The sequence below is a fragment of the Nycticebus coucang genome, chromosome 4, assembly GCF_027406575.1.
Source record: "Nycticebus coucang isolate mNycCou1 chromosome 4, mNycCou1.pri, whole genome shotgun sequence".
NCBI classification, from domain to species: Eukaryota; Metazoa; Chordata; class Mammalia; order Primates; family Lorisidae; genus Nycticebus; species Nycticebus coucang.
This window is the reverse complement of record NC_069783.1, coordinates 59,672,564-59,693,661: the sequence shown is the minus strand read 5'-3', so window position 1 is coordinate 59,693,661 and position 21,098 is coordinate 59,672,564. Positions and strand designations below refer to the sequence as shown.

At 42.2% G+C, this 21,098-nt stretch overlaps 2 protein-coding genes across 6 annotated transcripts in view; one reads left to right on the top strand and one right to left on the bottom strand.

Annotated features, from left to right (window-relative positions):
- Positions 1–9,888, top strand: part of USP34 (ubiquitin specific peptidase 34) — a 276,477-nt gene extending 266,589 nt beyond the window's left edge. For all 4 annotated transcript variants that reach the window (XM_053589538.1, XM_053589537.1, XM_053589535.1 and 1 more), the window contains 5 exons: positions 4,233–4,312; positions 7,090–7,230; positions 7,313–7,456; positions 8,307–8,466; positions 8,653–9,888. In XM_053589538.1, coding sequence (XP_053445513.1) covers positions 4,233–4,312; positions 7,090–7,230; positions 7,313–7,456; positions 8,307–8,466; positions 8,653–9,260 — 1,133 coding nt within the window. In that variant the 3' untranslated portion in view covers positions 9,261–9,888. The remainder of the gene's footprint in view (positions 1–4,232; positions 4,313–7,089; positions 7,231–7,312; positions 7,457–8,306; positions 8,467–8,652) is intronic.
- LOC128584560 (putative activator of 90 kDa heat shock protein ATPase homolog 2) lies at positions 7,032–20,068 on the bottom strand. 2 transcript variants are annotated; one of them, XM_053589543.1, is made up of 9 exons: positions 19,871–20,068; positions 17,943–18,133; positions 15,850–15,935; positions 13,876–13,990; positions 12,710–12,798; positions 11,619–11,734; positions 10,789–10,841; positions 10,005–10,649; positions 7,032–7,161 (listed from the first exon to the last, which is right to left on the bottom strand). In XM_053589543.1, exons 1-8 carry the CDS (start codon positions 19,948–19,950, stop codon positions 10,474–10,476), a joined length of 906 nt encoding a protein of 301 aa, XP_053445518.1. In that variant the 5' UTR covers positions 19,951–20,068; the 3' UTR covers positions 7,032–7,161; positions 10,005–10,473. The 2 variants fall into 2 exon arrangements, with proteins under 2 accessions (XP_053445518.1, XP_053445517.1); XM_053589542.1 differs by lacking the exons at positions 7,032–7,161; positions 10,005–10,649; positions 10,789–10,841 and having other exon boundaries at positions 11,170–11,734; positions 18,018–18,133.
- Between the last annotated feature and the right edge of the window lie 1,030 nt (positions 20,069–21,098).

Genomic DNA, 21,098 nt, shown 5'->3' with positions numbered 1-21,098 from the left:
TACACAGCTCACAGCAACCTCCAACTCATGGGCTTAAGCGATTCTCTTGCCTCAGCCTCCCGAGCAGCTGGGACTACAGGCACCCGCCACAACGCCCGGCTATTTTTTTGTTGCAGTTTGGCCAGGGCTGGGTTTGAACCCTCCGCCCTCGGCATATGGGGCCGGCGCCCTACTCACTGAGCCACAGGCGCCGCCCGAAACAAGGATTTCTTTATCTCCTTTATTATTTAACTTTTTTTTTTTTAAATATTGTTAATGGGCCAGGCACAATGGCTCACGCCTATAATCCTAGCACTCTGGGAGGCAGAGACATGTGGATTGCCTGAGCTCAGGAGTTCAAGATCAGCCTGAGCAAGAGTAAGAGCAAGACTCCATCTCTTAAAAATAGCCAGGCATTGGGCAGCACTGTAGCTCAGTGTGTAAGGGCACCGGCCACGTACACCAAGGCTGGCAGGTTTGAACCCAGCCCAGGCCTGCTAAACAGTGATTGCAACAACAAATAGCCAGGCATTGTGGCAGGCACCTGTAGTCCCAGCTACTGGGAGGCTGAGGCAAGAGAATCGCTTAAGCCCAGGAGTTTGAGGTTGCTGTGAGCTGTGATGTCATGGCACTCTACTGAGGGCGACATAGTGGGACTATGTCTCAAAAAAAAAAGAGTAAAACAAAAAAAAATCTTAAACAAAAAAAAAATAACCAGGCACTGTCTGGCACATGTAGTCCCAGCTACTTGGGAGGCTGAGGCAAGAGGATCGCTTGAGCCCAAGAGTTTGAGGTTGCTGTGAGTCATAAGCCATGGTACTCTACCAGGATGACAAAGCGAGACTCTGTCTCAAAATATATATATATATGTGTGTGTGTATTATTTTTGCATTAATAAATGAAAATAAATTGCTATTTTGCAAGTAACATGATACGCCTAGAAAATCCAAAATCTGTAAAAAGTTTAGATTTAGTGTAATTGGCAAAAGTAAACGTAAAAATTTAAATTCTAGAACATGTAGCTGTGATTCAAGCTTCATCTCTTTGTGATATCAAAGTAGTATGGACTAGGGAATTAACTGGTTAATATCTCAAAAGCCTTCCCAGGGTGAATATTTTTCGGACTAATTCCAGGCATCCAGTGCAGATTGAAAGTTAGCTTTTACCAGCCCACCAAAAGTACTGTATTAGGCTGATACATGGTAATCACATTTAAGAAACATGTTTATCGTCCAGACTCAGTGGCTAATGTACTATGGAAGGCCAAGCCAAGTGGATTGCTTGAGCTCAGGAGTTCGAGAAGGCCTGAGCAAGAGTGAGACCCATCTCTGCTAAAAATAGAAACACTAACAGAAACACTAGACAAGAGTTGGGAGGATCTCTTAAACCTAAGAGTTTGAAGTTGTTGTGAGCTATGATGATGCCACAGCAACAAAGTGATGACTGTCTCAAAAAAAAAAAAAAACAAAAAAACACATAATCCGAAAGTTAGTTACCAGTTTACTAATTTATAAAGAAGAAGAACTGGCGCAGGGATCTCAACATTCAGAGCCATCAGATTTTTTTCAATGACTTATTGGAAGCCACAAAAGCACTAGTAGATTGCTTAGTAGGTGTTCATAACAAGGGGAATTAGACAAATCAAATGTATAATATTCTTGGGTTAAGATGTGATGATTCACTTGCACAGTACAGCATTAGTCTTGGGCTTTCATCTAGTGCAGCAGTTCTCAACATGTGGGTCGTGACCCCTTTGGGGGTCGAACGACCCTTTCACAGGGGTCGCCTAAAACCATCACATAACAACCCGTATAAATACAGGTATGTGAAAATAATTTTATGGTTGGGGATCACCACAACATGAGGAACTGTATTAAAGTGTCAGTGGCATTAGGAAAGTTGAGAACTACTGATCTAGTGCCTTGGATGGGATTAAACACTCCTGTAGAAAACTAGTCATAACACAATTCAGATAAGAGAAACCAATAATTTGTCCTTATAGCAATCCATGGAAGTACAAATAATATGAAATACTATTTTACCTACAAAAGCAATTTGAAATGATTTTTTAAACACACCAGCAGCATCTACAGCATGTATAAAATACCACTAGTAAGGGAAGGATATACATGAAGCAGTTTATTTGTTAATTAGTTCTTTCCTGGGTGGGGTTGGAGCAGGGTATGGATCTTGTCGAAGATACCCAAAGTGATAGAATGAAGAAAGATGAGCAGTGCAGAAGCCAGCATATTTTAGACATGCCCATCTTGTTTACAGAGACAAAGCTTAGATGTGTGCCTGGGAACTTTGTTGATTATATCTGCCTATGCTTTGCACCCAGTGAGATGCCCCAAAAGGAAGTGCAGGAGGAGGAATGTGTGTAGTATGTAGTCACAGAACCAAGGGGCTCCTCATCCTCAGTGTTTTCTGAAGATGCTAGAAAGAAATGAAAACTCTCTTGCTCCAAAGGAGGTGTGGATCTGAGAGGGAACAGGTAGGATGGTGGAAGATATCTTTAGCTCACCATAGGGAGCACAGTGTTTTCCATAGTGTACTGCACACGATGGTCCAGGGAAAATAATTGTTACATTAGTAAGTATGCATGGCTCTTACTGTATTACAAACTAGTACATCAAATGGGTGAATTCCTAGATGTTATATTGCCTAAGATAATGTTCATGTAGCAGAGGCCTAAGTAAAAATCTAAGGAAAAGTATGAAGTAAACAGTAGTACAGGTGATGGATAGGTGTGAAGAAAATAGTACATAGGAATTCTCTTCCCTCTACCCACAGATTTGATGACATGTCCATGTTTGCTTATGTGTTTTATATGATGAGTAAATGCTGCCAACCCCTATCAGATTAGGTTAGGATAAAGGGGACAGGTGGTAGTATTTGCTTGGGTCATCATAAGGAATTAATTAATCTTGATCAAAAAATAAATAGGCTTACCTATGAAAGGGATCCTACATATCCTTGGTAGGTTGAGTGGCTGGTATGAATTGCCTATATAAGATTTTCTCAGATCTGGGTCTAACCCAGAGATTGACAAACTGTAACCCTCCTGCCTGTTTTTGTATAACCAGTAACTGCCTGCTGGCTAATAGGTTTCATATTAAAAACAAAACTATAAAGTAGGATAGTATTGAGTGACACATGAAAATTGAGTTTTAAACCTCAGTGTTTATAAATAAAGCTTTACTGATGAAAGCACTTCATTTAGTGCTGCCTGTGCTGTTTTCATGCAGAGTTGCAACAGACATCATGTGGCCACAAAAGCCCAAAATACTATATGGCTCTTACAGAAAAGGTTTGCTGATTCCTGGCCTCATAATTTTTTTCTCAGCTGGAGGAGGACCACTTGCCTCCATGATTTTATTTTCCTGGGGGTGGGAGGATGTGGAGTTAGTAAATTTAGGACTGTGGTACTGCCCCTTCTGTACCTTGAAAGGTAGGATGGCAGAGGATAGAGGACAAGTTTCTTGGAGACATATCTGACATCTGGAGTAGTTGAGGAGAGGAGAGGTTCCAAGTAGGATTCTCTGGCATAGTGCCAAATGTGATGGGGCGAGGACTGGAAATGGGTAGACTTAGGACAACATTGACTAAATTACCACAAAGATGATTTTCCCTATCTTTGGAGAAATAAGGTAAAACTGAGCGACAGTGAGACCCCAACTCATGAAAAAAATGGAAAAACCCAGCCGGGTGCCGCAGCGAGCAGGGGTGCCTGCAACCCGAGTCTGAGGTTGTGGTGAGCTACTACACCCACTGCACTCTGCTCAGGGGCATAGGGTGGGACCCTGTCTCAAAAAAAACAAACAAACAATGTTTTCTAATCTTCTACATCTTATTTTTGACCTCTCCCCTTTTCCCTTCTTTAGTCTAGCTGGTCCATGAAAATTATATTAATATGCATAGTAGTACCTTAATCTAAGAAAGATCTGGAATAACTTTTATTTAATCTTCCCATGTAAAAGTGTAATACTCAAAAAAGATATGGTTTAAGGGGGGTTTAAGCCTCAGATCCTTTTGGCAATGAGGTACAGGGTGTAAAAAAATTCAAAGTATCATATTCTAAATTATTTCATTGATTAAAACATTATGAATTCTTCCCCTTTATTCATTTCTTTAAAACAGAAAATATGCATAGTTAAGACTAGAAATAGCTGTAATATTGAACCTGCAAAGCATAGTATCTCAATAGAGTAATTTGTAACTGTAACCTACTTTGATTTCTTTTCAAACATTAGGTGTCCTAGTTGCCTATGAAGGTTTGCCACTTCATCTTGCACTGTTCCCCAAACTTTGGACTGAGCTATGCCAAACTCAGGTAAAGAAAATCAATTATAGAGGATTTGGTCTTTGATCTCATTTGACCAAGTGGTCAGTGATTTTAGGAACAATGGGTTGAACAGCTGAAAATTGGGAATGTTTTAGAATCTTAATAGGTTAAAAATATGATTAAAATCGGGCGGCGCCTGTGGCTCAAGGAGTAGAGCGCCAGTCCCATATGCCGGAGGTGGCAGATTCAAACCTAGCCCTGGCCAAAAACCACAAAAAAAAAAAAATGATTAAAATCATATTCAACATTGGGCACGTGGTTTCCTTTGAGGTTTTCTACTTCAGTAGATTTGTATCACAGATGATATTTCAAATAAGCTGTTTATACTCGAGTTTCTCATAAGTCAGCATCAACAGTTGTGAAGTTTCCAAAACTGAAGTGGGTACATAATGTTTATTATAAAGGGAGAACTGGGAAGAGAGGAGAAACCTGATGAGTCTTAAGATTTGGGGTTAATTCCTTAGACCAGGCAGAAAGGATTTCTACTCCCTTTAAGCCCCCAAAAAACTTTTCCTGCCTGGTGTATCTGTCTTATCCCAGAGGAAAAGATGAGTTTATTAACCCTGAGAAAAACCTTTTCCCACATTATGGTTTCTTTGAAGTCTGTTCCAGCCTCCCCCCTGGTAGTAGCCCTCTGTTCTACTAGATATTTGTCACGCCGCACAGTAAAGTTCTTATCTCCTTTTCCCAAAGTATAGAGACTTTATCTGAGTAATCTGTTCCCTGAAGAAATGTTATTTTGTTGTCTACAGTAGAAATCTTTGGAAGGCTAGCATGCACTAACAGCTCATGCACCTTAATACATAGTAGGCTCTCGGGAAATGACTATACTTGATTTCTGAGTTAGTGGTCTGTTCAGTAAATTGGAAATCTGCTGCTGCCATGGCTCTTTTCCTTATCCCTGGTTTGAGTAATTAGTTTCTTTGCTCAATTCTACCAGCTGTTGCTTCCCTATTACATTATCTGTTTCTCCTTTGGTTTCTTTTCACAGAATTCACCGTCCCTGCAGATACCCCTTAAAACCAAACCATGTAAGGCTTCCAAAGCTTCCAGCCCTATAGAAGCAGCCATCCCATGCAAGAAACGTAGGCAGCCTACAAAGGCTGGGCCTGGTAGAATAAGGCAGATTTTCCCAGTGCTAAGGATCTCAAGACCTGGGTCCTGGTCCTATTGGTCTCCTAATTTTTTATGTGGCTTTAAGCAGTTTACTCACTACAGTTGCTTACTGTGATTAAATATATGTATGTGTGTGTACATATCAAAAATCTTTCCTGTTTTTAAAAGATCCTTTTTGTTCATTTTTAAACAATCTGATTAAAACACAAATAGCTGCTTAAAGACATATTACTTGTGTATAAGCACCATGACTATTTGAAAAGAGGAAAACCAAATTTTAGTAAAATTTCCACATAGTGGGACCACTAAATCTGTGAGAGAGAATTAGCAAATTTGTTATTTACCTTTGTAATGTTTGGGGGGGAGGGGGTGGTATTTACCAAATTACTGTTGCTAATGATTATAAAGTTTAAGCCACTTTATAAATTGATTTTAATTATCAAAATTTATCTTTTAATTCTTATTTCTCACCCTGTTGTTTGTTGGCTTATCTTTCTAGTCCTTGTTAGCTCTCTCAATACTGGGCAATAAATCTGCATTTCTTTTAAAACGTATTTGTTCACTTTACCTTCAATGTTTAACCCATGTAGTCCAAATTAATATTGTAATGTACTGAAAGAATAGTTGCTATAATCCCCTCAGCCCAGGAATGGATTGGCAAGCTGTGGTATATGTATACCATGGAATACTATTGAGCCATTAAAAAAATGGAGATTTTGCAGCATTTCTATTAACCTGGATGGAAGTGGAACACATTATTCTTAGTGAAGCATCACAGGAATGGAGAAGCATGAATCCTATGTATTCAACTTTGATATGAGAACAATTAATGACACAGAGGGGGTTTGGGGGAAGGGGAGAGCAGATAGAGAAGGAGGGAGGGTGTGAGGGAAAGGAAAAGAAAAAATAGTGACTAATTCTCACATAAATTGGATTTAATTTTGACCAAAGTATATTATTTGAACAATAATTTTTAATTCAACTTGTTAATATGTTGTTTAGGATATTGCATCCTCATAAGTGAAATATGTTTGTAATTTCCTTTTATAATAATGTATTTTTTTCCAATTTTAATATCAGGTATATCCAGATGAAGTAGAATGATTTTAAAGTATTCTTTTTCTACTGTCTATAAGATTTGGCATGATCTATTTTTTGAAATTATCTCCTGTTTGTATTTATAAATATTAGTTGTTTATTTGAGACTTTAGGGGGAAAAAAAGTAACCTGATGACTCTATACTGAACCTCAGAGTCAAAGCATTCTATGATAGACATACTTTTATCTGACATTGTGAATGTTACTTTTTTTGCATCATTATTATTGCTCAATATTTTGCTGCAGCAATTGTCTGATTTCTTTTCTGAATGTATTTATCTTCATTCATTCATTACAAGGTTTTTGTTTCTAGTCCTTATCTTAAACATTGTTTATTGTTATTAAATTTTAAGCCTTTTTAATTTTGTGAAGGCAAAGAGTGGAAACCAAATAAACACATGCATATGTATAGACAAATTTAAAAAAAAAGAACAGTTACTGTAACTACCTTTAATAGACTAAGTAGGAAGTGACTTCCAATATATGTTGTACACAGTGAATCCCCAGTCATTTCAGTGCTCACCCACCAGTGCTTCTTCTCCCCTCCATAGTCTGCCATGTCAAAAAATTGCATCAAGCTTTTATGTGAAGATCCCGTTTTCGCAGAATATATTAAATGTATCCTAATGGATGAAAGAACTTTTTTAAACAACAACATTGTCTACACATTCATGACACATTTCCTTCTAAAGGTACGTAAATTTCATGTATCACTTCTAATTAGTTGATGTTTTTTTCACAACAAATGAAATTTTTTTCTCATCTTTTCTTCAGGTCCAAAGTCAAGTGTTTTCTGAAGCAAACTGTGCCAATCTGATCAGCACTCTTATTACAAACTTGATAAATCAGTATCAGAACCTACAATCTGATTTCACCAACAGAGTTGAAATTTCCAAAGCAAGTGCTTCTTTAAATGGGGTAAGAACTATGCAAAAGAGAATGTCAGAATTTGCCTTCGATCAACTCTTTAGCTGGCTATCTTGATTGTACTACCAGGACTTGCTATTCAAACTCTAAAAGTCACATATGATGAAAAGCTCAGATTTTTAAAAATGTGTTCACTACGTCTTGTATGTATGTAGCACACACTTTCTGTCACCTTGGAGGACACAAGCTAATGTCATTAAATGCTAAGAACAAGACTAGTAAGAGACACTCTATCTCTGTATTTTTTTGGAAGTATCACTGAACCCTCAGATTCATCTAGTGATTTATAGAGGCAGTTAAAATTAGTTGCTTTGTGCAGACTCACCGGCAGCCATGTCACAGAGATGGAACACCATGGAAATGTGCTTAGAACACTGTTCAGCACCAGTCTCCCAAATAACAAGATGCTTACAAGCCAGATCAGATTACCAAGTTGAGCAAGGAAGACCTTACTGTTTGTGATATCCAACAGGATTTAGCTTGAGAAATTTAACTTCTATACTAATGACCTCAATTTCTCTTGGATCATTCAAGGTTTGTTTTTAAAATTCTTAGGCAGATTTATAAGTTCTATTACTGATACACAGTATCAGTATTCTTTTTATGTCCTTTTCCATTTTCAGAAACCACTATTTCAGTCTTTGGTCTGACTTCTTTGGGGCATAAAATAATAGTATTAGTGACTTAGAGCTGATGAAATGCACAGTAATACTGGCTTTGTGGTTTTAGCATTCTTCTAAAAATGCCAGAGAAAAAATTCCTGGGAAAGAAAACATCTGCATTTAACTGTGTCAAAATGTTGGCTTTAGAATTTGAAATGTTCCTTTCTGGATTTTTGTAGGATCTGAGGGCACTCGCTTTGCTGCTGTCAGTACACACTCCTAAACAATTAAACCCAGCTCTAATTCCAACTCTGCAAGAGCTTTTAAGCAAATGCAGGACATGTCTCCAACAGAGAAACTCACTCCAAGAGCAAGAAGCCAAAGAAAGAAAAACTAAAGGTTAGCTTTATGAACTAATACTGTAACTTTTACTGTGGGAGAAGGTAAAGAATATACTTGGTGTAACTGACTTTTTAACAGCTATATGTTCAGCTGAACCTTCTAAATGTAAATGCTTAAAAACAAAATTATTTCCCACAATCTTTGACTCCCTCGTAACAAGTTTCAGTTTTGCTGTTTTCACAGATGATGAAGGGGCAACTCCTGTCAAAAGAAGGCGTGTTAGCAGTGATGAGGAACACACTGTAGATAGCTGCATCGGTGACATGAAAACAGAAACCAGGGAGGTCCTGACCCCAACAAGCACTTCAGACAATGAGACAAGAGACTCCTCAATTATTGATCCAGGAACTGAGCAAGATCTTCCTTCCCCTGAAAATAGTTCTGTTAAAGAATACCGAATGGAAGTTCCATCTTCGTTTTCAGAAGACATGTCAAGTATCAGGTCACAGCACGCAGAAGAACAGTCCAACAATGGCAGATTTGAAGACTGTAAAGAATTTAAAGACCTCCACTGTTCCAAGGATTCTACCCTAGCTGAAGAAGAATCTGAGTTCCCTTCTACTTCTATCTCTGCGGTTCTGTCTGACTTAGCTGACTTGAGAAGCTGTGATGGTCAAGCTTTGCCTTCCCAGGACCCTGAGGCAGCTCTATCACTCAGTTGTGGCCATTCCAGAGGACTCTTTAGTCACATGCAGCAACACGACATTTTAGATACCCTGTGTAGGACCATTGAATCTACAATCCATGTGGTCACAAGGATATCTGGCAAAGGAAACCAAGCTGCTTCTTGACATTAGGTGTAGCATGTCTACTTTTAAGTCCCCCCCCACTCCCATGCTGTTTGTATAAGTTTTGCTTATTTGTTTTTGTGCTTCAGTTTGTCCAGTGCTTTCTGCTTGAATGGCAAGATAGATTTATAGGCTTAATTCTTGGTCAGGCAGAACTCCAGATAAAAAACTTGCATCTTCAGTATACTTTCTAAAGGGCAATCAGATAATGGATATGTTTTATGTAATTAAGAGTTCACTGTAGTGGCTTTCATTTAATATGGCTGTCTGGGAGGAACAGGGTTCCCTGGCCCTGTATGATGTAATTTAAACTTACAGCATTTTTACTGTGTATAATATGGTGTCCTCTGTGCCAGTTTTGTACCTTACAATAGAGGCAGATTGCCTCCGATCGCTGTGGTTCTTATTATCAAAATTAAGTTTACTTGTATACGGAACAACCACAAGAAATTTGATTCTGTAAAGAATCCTCTTTAGCTGTGGCCTGGCAGTATATAAATGGTGCTTTATTTAACAGAATACCTGTGGAGGAAATAAAGCACACTTGATGTAAAAATAATTGTTTTATTTTTATTGACATGACTGATTGCTATTCTGTGCACTTAATTAAACTGATTGTGATGACTTTTCATTTGTTTACATAACGTTGCTTCAGTCTTCTCAGGTGAAAGTAATGAGAAAACCATGAATGGGAGAGTTACTCTATTTCATTAGACGTGTTAGTGGCAGTTCACAACAATAACTTACCCACACAGACTTCTCAGTCCTCTCCATGTCAAAGTGCATAAGCACCACAGGGCCAACCACAGAGGGCAGGGAGACGTGGAACATCTGTGATACAACCAAAACACCCTGAACGCAACATAACACTGTTTGACTAGAGATATACACCTTAGTAACAACATGCCATTTATTTTTTGTCTTGAACTCAAACAGCCAAAGCTTGCTTGCTCTAGGACAAACCTTAGCTTGGGAAACAACTATCTGCAGTCAAGGACCTGATCTATTTTCAGACGAGGTTAATACCTAATTTAAGGTTACCTGCTACTTAATGCAGGATCTCATTATAGTGTAGAGGCCAACAATGCTTTAAATTCTCAATAGGTCCATGGATTTCATCCAATATAAATTAAAAGGCTGTTTTTTTAAAGGATAGGGAAGAAATAATACTTTCTCTGCTATCAAAAAGCAATGCCCTTAATAAAACCTAACTAATTCAACCACTTAGGGTGGTCAGCTGTAGTAAACCTCTTATTTCTTCAAAATGCTGCTTCTGCCAACAGAATTTCATGTTCTCTTCTTTACAGACAGGAACTCCTCCTTTACAGTCCAACTGTAATTCCGTCTGCCCTAGAGTAGGCACAAAATTCAGTACAACTGTTGCATAGTGTTCTAGAAGAAAAATAGGGACCTTATTACTGCATAATGAAGAAAATTTATCCACACAGTACCACTTGTTTTTCACAGTTTAAGAAAAACTCAACTTTAGTGTTTTGGGACTTTTATACACAAAAGGCACTAAATAACGTACCTTCTGGCCAGTTCTGACATCTCCATTTTATGACAATCTTTTTATTTGTTAACCGAAAGCAAAGAAATTCCACTGAAAATATCTCTTTGAATTTCCAATACAACACAAAAACATACCCTTTTATTAAAACTTCTAAGTACTAGAATCAACAGCATAGATATTCCCACCTTCCGGTTCAGATGCAAGCACCATTGATGACTGTCCTTAGTGCCAGACTGTCGCTAGCAATACCATCAAGGACAGCAGCACAGTAATGCTGGTGTCTAGAACTTAAGCTGATGCCAAGGAAAGGCAACATAGACCTACTGAGTGCTAAAACCAAGATGGAGTAACCAAAGGAAGAGTCCCAACTTACTGCTTTAGCCCTGAGGTGACTTACCAACTCCATATATTTACCAGTGATGTTCCCATCAAACATCTGGAATTTCCCTCCCTTTTCCAGTTATAAGCAGGAGACTTAGAAAATTTTTGCACCAACTAACCAAATAAAAAACAAGACATGTTATTTCAGCATATTACTACTTTTTAAACCTTATATACAATTACTGTGACTTAAGGTGTTTCTTAAAATCCTAAACACAGCTTCTACTAAAAGAAAAAAACACAAAAGCTTTCTCTTCCCAGACGGAGGAAACAATATATCCCAACATATCCTCTAAATGCTGACACAGTCCCAAAAAATGCCCATCTTTTCCCCCTCATTCAGAAGCAATCCTCACGGATGTTCCCATCAATACCATCCTAGACACCTTCAATCAAAAACTGGCTGGCTGTGGCATACTTTCCCCCAGTGTCAGCATTTAGGATACCAGTGTAAGGAATTATTTACATCTTTCACAGTGAAGATACTATATAGCTGCTCCACAGTTGTGTCAAACAGTTCCATCATGTACAGAGCCACAGTGGGAATCCTTACACCCAGTGCTAGTAGAGATGAGGCCTGAACCTTGAGAAGGAGTTCCAGAGGATAATTAGCATACCAAGAGATAAAGCTGCTTGGATTTAAAGTCAGTCTTCTCATTAAAACCCCCAAATGTTCCAAATTCCATACTACCCATTTGGGACCCACAGAAAGCAACATGAAAAGTTTTAGTAACAGCAATCCTAGTCTTGAGAAATGGCTCGTTCCTGTGAGCTCTTTAGCTCTATTGCATTCACAGGCTATGAATGAACATCCCTAATGCTAATTGGATGTGTAAATGACTCCAAGAATGTAAAAATGAGCAGAAGACAACTGCACTTGGGGATAAAGGTTGTCAACTACAAACACCTGTTTGCCAAATCCAAGCACAAGATCTAAAATCTTCCAATACATACGTCAGGAAAGAAGGTTCTTCCATTGTGGTATGTGACTTCAAAGTTATCTGCTTTGGTAATCTGTTGCCTACCAAAGAACACTGCCTTTAGGACAGTCTCAAATATTTATCCCACAAAAAGGCCTGTTTATACATTGTCTTCCAATAAAAATCAAAGTCTCATTTTTTCATTTCCACAACAAAATGGTAGCTCTTAAAAGACTCACAGGGGACCCAAAGGGAGATTAACACAGTGAGATTAATAGCTCACTATCCTGGGCGGCTCCTGTGGCTCAGTCGGTAAGGCGCCGGCCCCATATACCGAGGGTGGTGGGTTCAAACCCGGCCCCAGCTGAACTGCAACCAAAAAAAATAGCTGGGCGTTGTAGCAGGTGCCTGTAGTCCCAGCTACTCGGGAGGCTGAGGCAAGAGAATCGCTTAAGCCCAGGAGTTGGAGGTTGCTGTGAGCTGTGTGATGCCACGGCACTCTACCGAGGGCCATAAAGTGAGACTCTGTCTCTACAAAAAAAAAAAAAAAAATAGTTCACTATCCTTTACCATTCTGCATCATCGAAAGGCTATATTGAACTTTGACTCATTAAGTACTTGCCCACCAAAGGTCATACCTGAGAAGTAGGCTCAATCAGTTTCCTTTTAACAGTCAATTCTTGGTTTGCCATACCTTTTGTTGGTAAAATCATTCCCATTGTAAATTCTATAAAGAAATGTTGGAGATGGTTTTAATAAAGAACGTTTCCCTTTTAAGTACAAAGAGTAAGGTAGAAAACCCAAAAACAGCATATAAGAAAAAAGTTATCAACAGACTTATAAAAAGGATGCCAATAGCATTTTGAAAAAGTCAAGACCAATGTTTTTAACATATAAAACGGAGATCAACATGAGTCCCACAAATATCTTTTATGATTTTCTTTGTTCAAATGCCTCACTCTTACCACATTCTTGATAAAACAGCAAAATTTGCAAAAGTTCTTTTCCAAGTAACTATGTTTCATATAATAGTTACTTGTAGCTTTGTGGCTCTCACCTGTCAAAACACTTTCTCATGGCTTCACCACCATCTTGCCAAGCTTGTCCTCACAGTATTCAAACCTGTGAGACAACCCCAAGTGCAGTCTTATGGGAAGAATGACACCCCAGCCCATCTATGTCCATGATTAGGTACTCAGGTAGCAGGGTCCAAGCATGAGGTGCAGAGACACAGGCCCTGCTGGTTATGTGCCTGGCTGATAACTTCCCTAATTTAGGGAAGAGGACAATAACCTCATATCCATGCAGTATAGAGATTATCTAGGTAATCTCAACTATACCTATAATAACTGCAGTCACTTTCATTCATTCATTCAGCAAAGATTTATTAAGCACCTACTATGTGCCAGGCATTGTGCTAGATGCTGGAGATACAGCAGTGAACAAGACAGACACCCTCCGTGCCCTCATGGAGCTTATAGTCTAGCAGGGAAAGAGACATTAAACAAGTAATTACACAAATAACTAAGTAATTTTCATTCGAAAAAACTTTTTTTCAACTGAAAAAACTATTAACAGTTCTGTAGGCAAAATGGTTCATGCTGTGTACAATACTGATAATAATTAATTATGGTCTGACCCATGACTGGTTCTAAACTTCCAGACTACAAATTATTCTGAAGTATAAGGAGCTGCACTTCTGGATCCTTAGACATAGCCTAATCTGGGACGAGACCACAGTGTAGAGTACAACTTGGCTAAATAGAAAAGGGACCCTCTGGTTCACAAGGGATGCCTTCTTTACCCGTCTTAAGTGCCTTCAGGTAATCTCCAACGGCCTCCCTGGCCTTGGCAGTGCCTGCAGTTTTCATAAGATGCTTCAGAATATCCCCATCTCCTTTCTTTTTACTCACGTTCACCTACAAATCAGAAAAATACAGACCTAAGAAAAATCTAGTTTGATGTATTCTGACATTAGGCCATATGGATGAGAGAACTGATGGGAGGAAAAATAGATGTAGAGAGCTTAACAGGTTTCTTCACACAGAGAGAATGTAATGCAGGGTTCCTGGAGGGGTCACCATATCTTGAATGGACTTCACAGAATGTGAACCCTTTATAATTTGCATACGAAATTGTATGTTTATGTATATGAATCATATTGCTGATGGTGGTCCATGACTTCTTCCATCAGGGTCTAGAAACGTGCTGTCCAGCACAGCAGGCACTAGCCATATGTGGCTACACAAGCACTTGAAATGTGACTGTTCTGAACTGAGATGTGCTATAGTGTAAAATAAATAGACACTAGACTCCAAAAACTTAGTACAAAAAAATGTAAAATACGTCATTAATTTTTATATTACATGCTTTTATACATACAGGGTTAAATAAAATATATCAAAATTAATTTCACTTGTTTCTTTTAACTTTTTTCCCTAAGCGAGATAGGGATCTCACCAGGTTGCCAAGTCTGGACCCAAACTCCTAGGCCCAAGCAATCCTCCCACCTCAGCCTCCCCAATAGCTGCAACTATAGGCATGCACCACCACATAATTTTAACTTTTTTAATATGGCTACTAGAAAAATTAAAGTTGCACATATGGCTTCTGTTATAAATGTATGCTTATGGAACAGTACTGGTCTAGAACTCTAAAGCCACTGTAATTAGGGAAATGAAGTTCCCAAACAACTTGGCCTTGGGTTATACGTTTTTGGCAGGGAGAACTGGAACAGGAGCAAATGAGTAAAAGGGGGATAGAAAGAAGATGAAAGGAGAAGAGTAGAGAAGAAAAAGATGGGCGAGGGAAGCATCAGGGGAGCCTGGGGATGCTTCTGTGCTAGTCTCAGAAGGAAAAGACGTTATTGATTTGAAATCATTTAGTGTCCAGATGATTCAGTTGAGCTGGACCTGATCCCAGGCCCCAGTTCAAATCCAAAAAGTCTGTTTTATAGTGCTACTGAGGGATCAAATCTAAAAGCTAGTTGCACATGCTACTGAAAGAGCCTCAGCTGATGGATCTGAATATAGCAAAGTGGAACCCCAGTCTCTGAGAATAGCAACCACCCATCTGAAGATATGTCTAAGACATCCCCACCTTCATGGCATTTATAACCTTCAATAAAAGGTTTAACGTGCTCAGTAGGATTTGGTTCTATCTTTGAAGCCTTCACATTAAGTACACTCACAAACCCCCAAAGAGCTTTAGTCAGACTCTCTGGGTTTGGAAAATATAGCTTGCCCTCAGAACCAGGCTTTCAGCTTAGAGGGTGCTAACTGCAAGCCAAGCAGGGGAGTACACAAGGCTCTATCTCCCAAGAGAACTAAGAAAGGCACTCAAAGCAACACGTACTAACTAGGTAGGTAGAACCCTTGAGACATAACCAAGGGAGGATCACAGCTAAAGGCTGAGAATTTTTACTATTAAAGGGAAACAGCAAAGGTGTAGGGAAAGAGAAACAAAATCATATTCATTGAGCCATGTAAGCTGCAAAGCACTTTACAGTACACACATTGTCACCTTTAGCCTGGTTAACATCCCTGAAAGACAAGGTGGCTTTGGGGGTTACGGGCCTTACTCTTTGTCCTCCACTATGCCAGCTCCACATACCACGCTGCCCCCAGAGTAAAGCAATCCTCCACAAACAAGCCCCCCACAGTTCACCGGAACTACCACACAGGAATGATGCCATCTAGTTAACGTTTCTTCAAATGCATGATGTCTGCAGCAGAAGCTTGACTGGCAGAAAAGAAAAAAAAAAAACTCCTTTAGATACCTCATAGTCATCCACTTCATTTTCTTCAGAAAGATTGGGTATTTCAATCAATCCCCTGTGCTTCACACCAGATTCTTTAATGATACCTAAAACAAACAAAATTGAGTTCTTCAATTTAAGAGTAATGAGGGTTTTACGTGAAACTACCTGAAAAACTACCCTCCTTCACCAGGTGCCACTACTGGACTCTGCTCACTGTCCCCATCAAAGGTGGGCGGCCCAGCAATCATGAAGGAGGTGTGGGGTCTATAACCCTTTTCTCTGCCTGTCCCACAGTTTTCTCCACCCAGCCAAAGCCAGACAAAAGTCTGTCTTGCCAGAGAGAAGTCACAGAGGGCTAGGAGAACAGAAAGGGATGATGAGTTGAGACCATGGAGAGACTACGGGGAGGGAGGCTGTAGCCTGCAGAAGTTATTTGTAGTCTCTAGGCAGTTCCATTTCTTTCAGGACTAGAGCTGCCACCTCCATCTCTGGAACTTGATGCTAGATGAGCCGTGCCTGGTAGCCTACCTGGCAGCAGCTGGGTGTTATCTCACAAAGGATCTGGTGTTGCTTTGGACCAAATAAGATAGAAAGACACAGGCCATGAGGATCCCTGGCTGTCTTGTGAGAGGGGTGGGGAGCCAGACTCCAGCTTTGATCCAGCCAGTAGCAGCCCCTGGGGGTACCACTGAACACCTCCCTGGGCTCTGGCTGGGTTCATGCTAACAAGGCAGCCACTAGGGGAGAGGCATGAGGCCAGCTTACTGAACCATTCTCTTAACACAAACTCTCAAGGAAGGAGCTGACTCCTGGGCTGAGATCCAAACCTTAAGACAGCACAACTCTCCAGAACCAGATCTCTCCTTTCTTACTCTTCCTTTCTCTATGTCTCCATATCCTTAGAAATTCGAAACATATATACCGAGCATATACTGTCTGCCCAGCCAGGAACTAGGCACCACAGGAGAATTTAGCCACAAGACCCAAAAAGTGGAAGCAACCAGAATGCCCATTAACAGATAAATGGAAAAGCAAGATGTAGTATAGCCATACAATGAAATACATTAATATCAGCAATAAAAAGAAATGAAGTACCAAAACATACTGTATGATTTCATCTATATGAAACATCCAGAGGCAAATTCACAGTTAGAAAGTAGATTATCGGGCGGCGCCTGTGGCTCAGTGAGTAGGGCGCCGGCCCCATATGCCGAGGGTGGCGGGTTCAAACCCAGCCCCGGCCAAACTGCAACAAAAAAATAGCTGGGTGCTGTGGTGGGCGCCTGTAGTCCCAGCTACTCGGGAGGCTGAGGCAAGAGAATTGCTTAAGCCCAGGAGCTGGAGGTTGCTGTGAGCTGTGTGATGCCACAGCACTCTACCATGGGCCATAAAGTGAGACTCTGTCTCTACAAAAAAAAAAAAAAAAAAGAAAGTAGATTATCAGGGGCCTACAGAAAAGGAAAATGTAGAGGGACTGCTAATGAGTACAGGATTTCTTTCTAGACTGACGGTTATACAACTTTGCAAAAATACTGAAAAACACTGAATTATACAATTCAAAATGGGCAAATTGTGGGATATGTGAATTACATCTCAATAGAGCTGTTACGTTTTTTAATCCCTACCCTGATAAATGGAGGGAACAGGACAGTAAGTGAAACACTTAAACAAGCACATAGTATATAGCCAGTATCAGTGATCTGGGGGAAAAAAAAAACAGGGAAGAGGGACAATACAGGGGAGTCCACAACATTTCCAGGATGGAGAGGGACGAGAGACCTGGAACAGGCAGGCAGCCATTTAAGGAAAGAGCACTCTAGGCAGCAACTCCAAAAGACTCCAGTGCTCACAAGTGACGACCAGAACAGGGCCCAGCTGACGGCAATGAGCTCTAAACAGCTGAGTGCTGGGAAGGAGTGCCACCCTTTCTTAGATCAAAGAACACCAAGTGTGGTCAGAGCATCAGGAGCCACTAACACCACCAATCCAAGGGCCAGTCAGCTCCAGGCCCACAGCAGCAGTTGTGAAAATATTAGCTGAAGAGCTGCATAATGAACTGATTCTACCCCAAGGCCGCCTCCAGCCCCACTGGTACCCCAGCCCCTTGTTACCTTTCCAGCCCAGTCTGATGTTCCACTCATAGAAGAAAATCAGCTTTCCTTTGCGGCTGCTGCAGGAAGCCTCACCTTCCACCTGCTTCAGCTCACTGATCTCACAGCAGCCTGCTTCATTCTCCACAGCAATACCCACCAGGAGCTCCTGGAGCTTCCCTTTGGACCAGGTGGTGGCATCTCGCTCTGTCCTGCCAGGAGGAAAGGGTAGAATCGTGAATGGAAGCCCCAGCTGATATCCACCTGCCAGCCTGGATGCCAGGGTGAGGTCTGAGGCAGGGCCAGTCCAGATCAACCTCAAGAGCCCTTGTCACCAACTTACAAACATGCCTCTCAAACCTGCTTTCTACCAAATATCTTTTCATCTTTCTTCTCTGTCCCTTAAAACAATATTCTCCACCATGTAAAGTAGTACTTTGCCTCAAAAATACTGGCTTAGTCTCAGAAGGGTCTAGCAATCTCACCCATTAGAAATGGATAGAAACAGCCTGAGCTATATATGAAAAGGTAGTGGCTGGGGGCAGTGGCTCACGCCTGTAATCCCAAAGCTGAAGAGGACCAGCCTGAGTTAGAGCAAGACCCCATCTCTTAAAAAAAAAAAGAAAAAGAAAAAAAATAGGGCAGCGCCTGTGGCTCAGTGAGTATGGTGCCGGCCCCATATGCTGAGGGTGGCGGGTTCAAGCCCAGCCCCGGCCAAACTGCAACGAAAAATAGCCGGGCGTTGTGGCGGGCGCCTGTAGTCCCAGCTGCTTGGGAGGCTGAGGCAAGAGAATCGCGTAAGCCCAAGAGTTAGAGGTTGCTGTGAGCTGTGTGACGCCACGGCACCCCAGGGCGGTACAGTGAGACTCTGTCTCTACAAAAAAAAAAAAAAAGAAAAAAAAAATAGCTGTGGGAAGGGCGGTGGGCGCTTGTAGTCCTAGCTACTCAGGAGGCTGAGGCAAGAGAATCGCTTGAGCCCAAGAGTCTGAGGTGCTATGAGCTGTGACGCCAGGGCATTCCACCCAGAGTGACAAAGTGACACTATGTCTCGAAAAAACAAAAGTTAGTAATAACTGAAACGATTAGAATCATGACAGTGCTATCAAGCGTTTCCACGATAATCTCACGCAATCTTCCTAATATGCCCATTTTAAGGAAAAGAAAAGAAGTGAGAGCAATCAGTGGTATGTGTATAGTGCAGGGCTAAGAAGCCAGGGCTCAGCAACTCAGAGGCCCAGGCCAGTGCTCTTCCAGTCCAGCCCAGTCATGCCCCTCCCGCCTCCCAGGCTGGCGGATCTGCTCTGCCTGGGAACTCAGCTCGGCATCACCTCCAAGGCATGGAAGTACCACAGCCCGGGAGGTCAGAGTAACAGGGCAGGGGGCATCCACCTTTGAAGCCCTACCGGAGAGAGGGAGGAGGACCTGACTCCACCCCACTCCAGACGAGGTAGAGAAGGACGCGTAACTTGCTCAAACTCATAGAAAGGCCCAGCTCACGGGAGGCCCATCGAGCTAGTTGCAAAGTTCCTGTTCATTGCACTACGTACCACAGACCCTACCAACACACACACACACCCACACACACCACACATCGTCTCTTGGCTCCCTTTTAACTTCAAGAGGACTGAAGATGCGGGGAGGGAAGAGCAGCCCCTAAGGTCACACAGACTGTCGAAGTTGAGGGGGCATGCCAGAGTCATTCGTGGGGCCCAGCCCAACTTCCAAAAGAGAAAACTGAAGCCTAGACAGCAGCAGAGCCCGGGCAGGTGCGGCTACGGAGCAGCCCCCTCCAGCCGCCGGGACAGGGGACGCGGAAGTCTCCGCACCTGTGCAGCCCCCGCCCGCCCCCGCGCCGGGCCAGCGTGGGGCGCCGGCATTCCCGGCCCCACGCCACACAGGGCGACCGAAGGGAAAAGGCCCGCGAGCCGCGCATCCGCGCCCGGCCGCACCAGTGCCAGTTGTTCACGTTGGTGCCGTATTCCCGCTCCTCCACGATCCAGCGCGGGTCTCCCTGGCCCCACTTGGCCATGGCTGTGCGGGCGGAGAACAAGGAAGGTCTGCGGCTACGGCTGCCGCTGCAGCACTAGCTCCCTCCCCGTCGTTTCCGGCCTCTCAGGCCCAGCGCAGCGCGACCAGAATGTGCCAGAAGTCCCCGCCCCCGGCTCCGCCCCACCCGCTCGGCCGCGTAGCGCTGGGCGGGGCTGCGTCGGGTTCCTGGAAGAGGGGATGGGCGGGGCCAGAAAGACGTCGGGCGGGAAGCGCTTGCTACGGGAAGGGGATCCTGCAAAGCGCCGGGACATCCGCACAGATTCGTTATTATAACTGCAATTACGCTTTTGAATGCTGGGAAGTAAGGCTAAGGCGGTGAGTCCGGAGCTTCCCAAGGGCGGTACTGACCGGCACACAGCCGCGTGGCCCTCGGCGGCGCTCCGAGCTAAGACCTGGAACCTCAGGCCTTGGTGGCTGCAGGGCACCCTGCGCTGACGAGCTTTCCGCGGGCGCGCTCTGTGCGCGCCTCGGGCAGGTTTTGTCTGGAAGACCAAGCGGAGTTGATGCGCTGTTGTCCTAGCCTAGACGCCAAGTTTCTCGCCTTTCCAACGCAGGGCCGAGTAGCCCGAGCTACCAATTCCCCGTCACTTAAAGAATATTTACGTTTTATTCATGTAATAATCCTTGAAAAAGAACGAGAACATGTGAGCTCAAGCTTCAACTACTTTACAGTAAGTAAGTGGGAATTAATCATTCCTTTCGAGAGTTTTGGGCTTCTGGGAAAAACTTTGCACCGACCATTTGGAAAATGTTACTGTTGTGCAGTAGAGGAAACGGGCAGGAATCAGACCGTGGCAGGGTGGAAGTACCTAACTCTTCGCTGGGCTGACCTGTCCTTTGCTTGTGGTCTGTGCTCATCTATGAAATAAACTAACGATGGAGGACATTTTCTCCACGTGCCTACTGGAGCCACCTGCCAGCATTATCTTCCAAAAAGCTGCAAAAGTTTGGAAAAACACATTGCTTCAAATTGTTTTGACATAAAAATAAAATGATATTTTGATTTGACCTTGTACACTTCACAAAGTGGATGAGCAACTAACAAAGTATCGGGGAAGAAGTGGAATGGCAACCAGTGGGTATCACTAATTTTCTTGTGGATTGGTTGTTCACCTTTTATCCAATTCA